This window comes from Sinocyclocheilus rhinocerous, unplaced genomic scaffold, assembly GCF_001515625.1.
Source record: "Sinocyclocheilus rhinocerous isolate Xijiao unplaced genomic scaffold, SAMN03320098_v1.1 scaffold1884, whole genome shotgun sequence".
In the NCBI taxonomy this organism is placed as follows: Eukaryota; Metazoa; Chordata; class Actinopteri; order Cypriniformes; family Cyprinidae; genus Sinocyclocheilus; species Sinocyclocheilus rhinocerous.
In genome coordinates, this window is record NW_015639513.1 from 92,798 (window position 1) to 101,279 (window position 8,482).

At 36.4% G+C, this 8,482-nt stretch overlaps 1 protein-coding gene across 1 annotated transcript in view; it reads left to right on the forward strand.

The window, feature by feature from the left end:
* The window catches only part of exd1 (exonuclease 3'-5' domain containing 1), an 18,982-nt gene that overhangs the window by 1,464 nt on the left and 9,036 nt on the right, over positions 1-8,482 (forward strand). The window contains exons 7-10 of the mRNA XM_016566982.1: positions 922-1,026; positions 1,094-1,174; positions 4,031-4,174; positions 4,903-5,085. Of these exons, the coding sequence (XP_016422468.1) occupies positions 922-1,026; positions 1,094-1,174; positions 4,031-4,174; positions 4,903-5,085 (513 nt within the window). The remainder of the gene's footprint in view (positions 1-921; positions 1,027-1,093; positions 1,175-4,030; positions 4,175-4,902; positions 5,086-8,482) is intronic.

Below are 8,482 nucleotides of genomic sequence, written 5' to 3' on the forward strand. Positions count from 1 at the left end.
TAAATCTCTTATGCTCATCAAAGTTGCATTTACTTGATAAACTGTAATTATGAAATATTATTGCAATTTAAAATGATGGTTTACTATATGAATGTACTGTAAAATGTAATGTATTTCTGTGATGCGCAGCTGTATTTTCAGCATCATTACTCCAGTCTTCAGTGTCACATGATCTTCAGAAATCATAATAATATGCTGATTTGCTGCTCAAGAAACATTTCTGATTATTATCAATGTTGATTATGCACATCCAACAACAGAAAGTGATCGGAATCGGAGCTGAAGTGTTTGGGCAGATTGCACAAGAGAGACTTTGCTGGTTGCAGGTTAGTGGAATAGTAAAGCTTTATACAAAACCACTACACATTAATAAACAGGAGAATAACAACATTAACAAAAACGGTCACTAATCAAACACATTCTATTTCAGCTGTAAAGCTGCTCTACTGGTGCCCCATGAAATACATTTAATTTTTTCTCAAATTCTGTGTTTTCCGTTTACATTTTTCTAGTCTGTTTTAATGGGTTAAATGAAACTTTAGTACTCAAAGAATGTCTAATTAATTGAAATCATGAAACGTATTAAATTTAAAAACAGTTTGTTAAAAAAAAAAAAAACATTTTCAGGGCCTTATGAATTTTTTTTTTTTCTGAAATAAAATTGGGAAAATTTACGCGTGTTCCATTTTAATTTCTCTGGATTCTCTGAAACTTTAATAATAAAAAAGCATGATTTTGATTTTATTCATCGAAAATTTGCCCGATTCGGTGACATTTCATGTTTTACAGTAAATTCCATTTTTGTGAGTGCTGTTAGGCTCAGAAGAGTGTGTCGTCTTTCAGCTCAATTCTGATTTATTCTTATTCAGTCGTGTCATACTGAATATGAACCCTTGTGAATGTGTGAATTATCTTTGGCAGGTTGCCACTAAGAAGGTAGTGTACCTGTTTGATGTCCTCCTGCTCGGTGGGCAAGCGTTTAGAAACGGCCTGTCCATGATTCTGGAGAGTCCGCACATCCTGAAGGTGAGGAGACGGTTCTGAGGTGTGTGTCTGAGGAACGCAGGTCTCACTGGATCTTCTGGCTCTTCAGGTGCTTCATGACTGCCGCTGCATCGCCCGGTGTCTGAGAGCAGAGTTCAGAGTCGACCTCACTAATGTCTTTGACACACAGGTGCGTCTGATCTCCGAGCAGAGCCTGATCCTGAGCCAGATCACTCATTAACTCCACAGGCTCACTACTGCTGCTTCAAGTCTAGAAGCTTAATTCTACAGCGCTCAACCAATCAAACATGTTTTCTGATTAATCCCACCTAACATTAAAGTTTTTAAAATGATTATTTTATATTACAATAATTTCACATTCAATCTTCAAATTAATGTGGAAACAACATAAAGTATATTTTAATATTTGTTTAGTGGCATCTTTTTTTTATGATGACTGAAGGCGAGTATAACTGATACCAATGCTACTGATGTCTCTATGAAATTATTTTTTCCCCCAAATATTTAATCATTGATTATAGCCATTCAACATTACCGTATAATTGAGAGCTATCAATTTTAACATTTTAGACTTAAAAAAAAAAACAAACAAAAAAAAACCTTCTAATTTAAGTGAACTTAAAACAATGTTCTCATAAACCCATTATAATAAGTCATATTTACCTGTCAGCATTTATTAAAAAAAAAGGAAATCTTTTGGAATAATATACACTACCGTTCAAATGTTTGGGGTTGGTAATTTTTCCCCTTTTTTTATGAGAGAAATTAATAAAAAGTGATTAAGACTTATATTGTTAGAAAATAATTCTATTTTTAATAAATGCTGTTCAACAAAGAATCCTGTAAAAGTATCACAGCTTCCAAAATAATATGAAGCAACAACAGTTTCCAGCTCTGATAATAAATCAGCATATTAGAATGATTTCTGAAGATCATGTGACACTGAAGACTGGAGTAATGATGCTGAAAATACAGCTGCGCATCACAGAAATAAATTACATTTTATAGTACATTTAAATAGAAAACCATTATTTTAATTTGTAGTAATATTTTTTCAAATGTACAGTTTTGTTGTTTTTCTGTATGATTAATAAAATAAATGCATCAATGCATGATGAGCAGAAGAAACCTCTTTAAAAAAACTTTTAAAATCTTACTGATCCCAAACTTTTGAACAGCAGTGTAGATACATGAAATGTTTTATCATTCAGTAGTATAATAACAATACTTCTGTGATTTCTTCTTTGTTCTGTTGTGTTTATTAGTTCCTGTGCTTGCAGTTTGCCTTTTTTTAAAATTCCGGATTAGGGGTGGGGGATATGGAAAAAATATCATATCACGATTTTATTTTTTTTTTTAGAAATATCACGATTCTTTGTCATGTTGGTTTGACTATTTTGCAAGTTGTCTGAGCATTACAGCCAAACTAATTTCCATATTATAAAGACAAAGCCTTTCAAGCTAACAAAATAGAATAAAAAAGGCAGATATTTAGGCCAAAGTGGGTGAAGATAATAAAGTTTTTAAAATGATTATTTTATATTGCAATAATTTCACATTCAATCTTCAAATTAATGTGGAAACAACAAAGTATATTTTAATATTTGTTTAGTGGCATCTTTTTTTTTTTATGACTGAAGGCGAGTATAACTGATACCAATGCTACTGATGTCTCTATGAAATTATTTTTTCCCCCAAATATTTAATCATTGATTATAGCCATTCAACATTACCGTATAATTGAGAGCTATCAATTTTAACATTTTAGACTTAAAAAAAAAAACCTTCTAATTTAAGTGAACTTAAAACAATGTTCTCATAAACCCATTATAATAAGTCATATTTACCTGTGCTCTTCATCTCCATATTATAAAGACAAAGCCTTTCAAGCTAACAAAATAGAATAAAAAAGGCAGATATTTAGGCCAAAGTGGGTGAAGATAAAAATCTGTCATTATTTTATCTTTGTTATTAAAAAAAAAAAAAAGAACAAATATACACATTACATTACACACTACACATAATATACTTTATTGTCAGGTATAATAGGTTTATTTAGCAGGAGCATTCAAGAAACTCAATCAACAAATATATACTATATAGATTGATTCCTAATACAACTGTTTTAAAGATCTTCAGTCAAGAGTAGTGAGTGATTTTTCTCTTTGCGTTTTCTTTTTTATCGTTAAAGGAATAGTTCACCCAAAAATAAAAATCAAAGTCATCTGTCTGTCAATTCTGTCATAGTCTTTTATTGTTATACCATCATTTACTCACTCAAAAGTTGTTTTAAACCTGAAGGAGTTTATTTCTTCTGCTGAACACATAAATGATATTTTGAGGAACGTGGAAAACCAAGCAGTTGCTGGTCCACAGAGACTTAGTATTTTTTCCTTCCATCAAAGTCAATGTGGACCAGCAACTGTTCGGTTACCCACATTCTTCAAAATATCTTCTTTTGTGTTCAACACAAGAAATAAATTAATACAGGTTTGGGACAACATGAGAGTGAGTAAATAATTTTAGGGTGAACTATCCCTTTAATGACAGTCAGCAGCATGTTCAGTGCTGTCCCTTTAAGAGCTGCACGCATCTAATATACAGACACGCATCCGTTTCTCTCAACTGCTTGCTTACTTTTGTATGTAAACCTGGTGTGTTTCGACAGTATTAGTATGCTGTCACTGTGTTGGACTGTGAGCCGTGTTGTAGACGGTCCTCTTCTCTCTCTCGCACTCGTAAAGATGTTCTGCGACTGAATAAATGCAGTTCTTGTGAAAAGAGAGAGGAGCAGCAGTTGTGAGTGGGGCGGCCAGTCCTAGCTTGCGTTACACTGGAAAAATGATCCCCTGCGTTAACGCACCAATTTTGACAGCGCTATTCAGAACAGCTCCAGAATAACAGAATAAATTCTAGTTTGCGCTGTAAAGCACTGACAGTCGTGTGATTGTGTAGCTGATGGTTGTTCACACTAGACGTAGTTCTCCACGCTCCCTCAGAAGTGCTGATCTGTGCTGCTCTGCAGGTGGCTGATCTCATGCTCTTCTACCGCGAGACCGGAGGCTTTCTCCCAGACCGGCTCAGCTCTCTGCAGGAGGTGCTCCGACTCCACCTCAAGCTCCCCGCCTCCGACCTTTCACCCCTGTGCTCCAAAGAGCTCCAGCGCAAGGTCCGAAACAAACCACCTGTCATTAGAAGAGCAGATGGACAGTAAAAGTGTATTAATAATGCAGTGATTCACACTGGTGTCTATTTAGAAGCCAAACTATTTGAGTGAGAATAGTAATACATCTATTATTAATAATTTCTTTATTCTCTAATACAGAAATACATTGTTGTTGTAATACATCTGTACTGTAAATTCAAACATTTATATTTCCTACACTAGCATTCAAAAGTTTGGGATCAGAAATATTTTTAATGTTTTTTTTTTTTTTTTTTTTGTCTCTTATGCTCATCAAAGTTGCATTTACTTGATAAACTGTAATTATGAAATATTATTGCAATTTAAAATGATGGTTTACTATATGAATGTACTGTAAAATGTAATGTTCCTTCCATCAAAGTCAATGTGGACCAGCAACTGTTCGGTTACCCACATTCTTCAAAATATCTTCTTTTGTGTTCAACACAAGAAATAAATTAATACAGGTTTGGGACAACATGAGAGTGAGTAAATAATTTTAGGGTGAACTATCCCTTTAATGACAGTCAGCAGCATGTTCAGTGCTGTCCCTTTAAGAGCTGCACGCATCTAATATACAGACACGCATCCGTTTCTCTCAACTGCTTGCTTACTTTTGTATGTAAACCTGGTGTGTTTCGACAGTATTAGTATGCTGTCACTGTGTTGGACTGTGAGCCGTGTTGTAGACGGTCCTCTTCTCTCTCTCGCAGGAGTGTCCTGAGCTGTGGTACCTCCGTCCCTCTCCACCTGCTCTGATGAACATCATGTCTGCTTCGGTCAGTCATCTTCTCCCGCTGCGCCTCGTGCTTCTGGACGCTCTGATGTCAGATTACACCATTCTGGTAGATGCATATATGAGCAGCTACCACAACCAGCCTCTTCACATCGAGCAGGTGAGAACATGCACGCATGGCTTTAACATCAGAACCGTTTCATTATAAACCTATTTACTAATGATTCATAAACAGGTAACCTAATAAAAGGAGTTCACACAAAAATAAACATTTGCTGAAAATGTATTCGCCCTCAGGTCATCAGGATGAGTTTTTTTCATCAGAGTTGGAGAAATGTAGCATTGCATCAGTGTCTCAGCAATGGATGCTCTGCAGTGAATGGGTGCCGTCAGAACGAGAGTCCAAACAGCTGATAAAGATGTATTTAACTTTACGTCTTATCTGAATCAGGAGAGAAATCTGCACAGATCAAGCACCGTTTGCTCTGATTTTAATGCGAGAGACAACAGGAGATGGACTTCACTAGATAAAGCGTTATTATGGATTGTTCTGTTTTTTTGGCCGGACAGAAACTGCACACAGGCTGAATGTAAGTATAAGTCTCTGTAAATCCACTCTCTGACAGCAGGTGGCGCTGATGGAGCAGCTGAATTACAGCTGTTTCCCGTAACCTCCTGCACAACGCAGCACTGCGATTAAGAACACTTCTTTAGGTATTACATGGAGCGAAGATGAAAACAAAATGCCATCTAATCATTTCTGAAGACAGTCAGAATTCAGAGGTAGATTCATATAATTCATATATTCATTTGTATAATTCCCTTATTAGCACACTCTTAAAACCTCCCAGATTCTCCGCCAAAAACGAAGCTACTCTGTGCTGTGCGCACGTGAGACTGTTACTTAAAACTCTGCTTTATGCTGGACAGAATTTATTTATCCTGAGTTGTTCAAATCGCGGTAATCTAATATAATTATAATGATAATTAAAATATGAAACTAATACTAATCGTGGGGAATTTTATCACGATTTATTGTCAAATAAATCGTTACATCTCTTCTCCAGATGTTAACTGATGGACTGGAGTGCTGTGCATCCTGATCTCAGATGATCCGAGGGTGCGTGCATTTTCATTTTCATCAACAAAAAACCTGATGTTAAGTGAATACAATTCACAAATGTTTGACCTAATTTTCATTCCAAAACTATGGTTTACAAATGAAAAAACATGATCACAGCTATATTTAAAAACGTCCTGGCTCTTCCAAGCTGTTTAATGGCAGTGAATGGCTGTTATTTTTCAGAAGTCCAATGAAGCGCATCCATCCATAATAAACAGTGCCTCACACGGCTCCGGGGGGTGAATAAAGGCCTCCTGTAGCGAATCGATGCGTTTTTGTAAGAAAAATATCCGTATTTAAAACTTTGTTAACCGTAATCTGTAGCTTCTGCTAACTGTCGTACGCGCACATTTATTGGACTTCTTTTGGACTATTGAAAAATAACAGCCATTCAATGCCATTATAAAGCTTGGAAGAGCCAGGACTAGGGTTGCAAAAAGGTGGAAAATTTCCAGTAAATTATGGAAATATTCCAGAAATGTTGTAAACTTTTCCAGGATTTTTTGGAATATCCCAGGGATTTTTGGAAAGTTTCCAGAAATTTTCCACCCCTTTGCAACCCTAGCCAGAACATTTTTAAATATAACTCCGACTGGATTCGTCTGAAAGAAGAGCGTCATATACACCTAGGATGCCTCGGGGGTGAGTAAATCATGGGCTAATTTTCATTTTTGGGTGAACTAACCCTTTGAGTCGTCTACACTGTTATCCAGTCATAGTGTTTGATTGTGTTTGATGATTAACTCCTTCCCCGCGAAACACAGAATTTTCTGTTATTCATGAGAACGCTTTCCCGCCAAACACAGAATATTCCTGGTTTCCGTGTTCTCGCTGTTATACGCTAGGGGGCGCTATCACGCATCTCCTGAATGAGTCTAGAATCACTCGATCAAAAACACAGACCAGGAAGACGCAGAAACCAGCGATCTCATATGGAAGCATATGCATATGAAAAATAATGCGATCATCAACACTAACCGCATATACATGAAAACTGCCTAATGTTAGCGAGTGAAATGTGGATCCAGAAACAGCTGTGAAGCTTTGGGAGCGCTGATGGAAGCCATCTACTGCAGCTTTGCTTTGATAATATTACTGAATATGATCCAGATGTAGTGTTTGATAAAAATTCGATTTTCTCAGCTTTTTGCTTAAAATGTTGCTTTTTTTTTATGAAACCTACCTACATTCAAGTGTTGATAAAAAAAAAACAATGCTTGAAGCTAGAATAAACTAGAATTTTTTGTTTGAAAGTAGAGGGTCTGATCTTTATTTTGATGTATTGCATTTTGAGATATTCATACATCAAAATATTCTGATATTCCAGAAATGTTGTAAACTTTTCCAGGATTTTTTGGAATATCCCAGGGATTTTTGGAAAGTTTCCAGAAATTTTCCACCCCTTTGCAACCCTAGCCAGAACATTTTTAAATATAACTCCGACTGGATTCGTCTGAAAGAAGAGCGTCATATACACCTAGGATGCCTCGGGGGTGAGTAAATCATGGGCTAATTTTCATTTTTGGGTGAACTAACCCTTTGAGTCGTCTACACTGTTATCCAGTCATAGTGTTTGATTGTGTTTGATGATTAACTCCTTCCCCGCCAAACACGGAATTTTCTGTTATTCATGAGAACGCTTTCCTGCCAAACACCGAATATTCCTGGTTTCCGTGTTCTCGCTGTTATACGCTAGGGGGCGCTATCACGCATCTCCTGAATGAGTCTAGAATCACTCGATCAAAAACACAGACCAGGAAGACGCAGAAACCAGCGATCTCATATGGAAGCTTATGCATATGAAAAATAATGCAATCATCAACACTAACCGCATATACATGAAAACTGCCTAATGTTAGCGAGTGAAATGTGGATCCAGAAACAGCTGTGAAGCTTTGGGAGCGCTGATGGAAGCCATCTACTGCAGCTTTGCTTTGATAATATTACTGAATATGATCCAGATGTAGTATTTGATAAAAATTCGATTTTCTCAGCTTTTTGCTCAAAATGTAGTTAGGTTTCATAAAAAAAGCAACATTCAAGTGTTGATTAAAAGAAACAATGCTTGAAGCTAGAATAAAACAGGTTTTTTAGTTTGAAAGTGGAGGGTCTGATCTTTATTTTGATGTATTGCATGTTCAGATATTCATACAACAAAATATTCTGGGGGCCATGAAATTTTAGTGAAAGTCAGCAAAAACGCTGGCGGGGAAAGAGTTAACAATATAACAGAGCAGCTGGGTTTTACTCCATAGAAACATTTCCCTCAGACTCACTGGAAATACTAACATGTGCTCCAACTTTAGACTGAGTTTCTGATTCCTCGTATTTAATATTATACGGAAGTGGTTTCCTCTTGAGCGTGGATGTTGTGTGAGTGATGTGGCGGTCAGTGAGTGGTGACGTGACTCTGAGCTGTGTAATACTGTGGTGT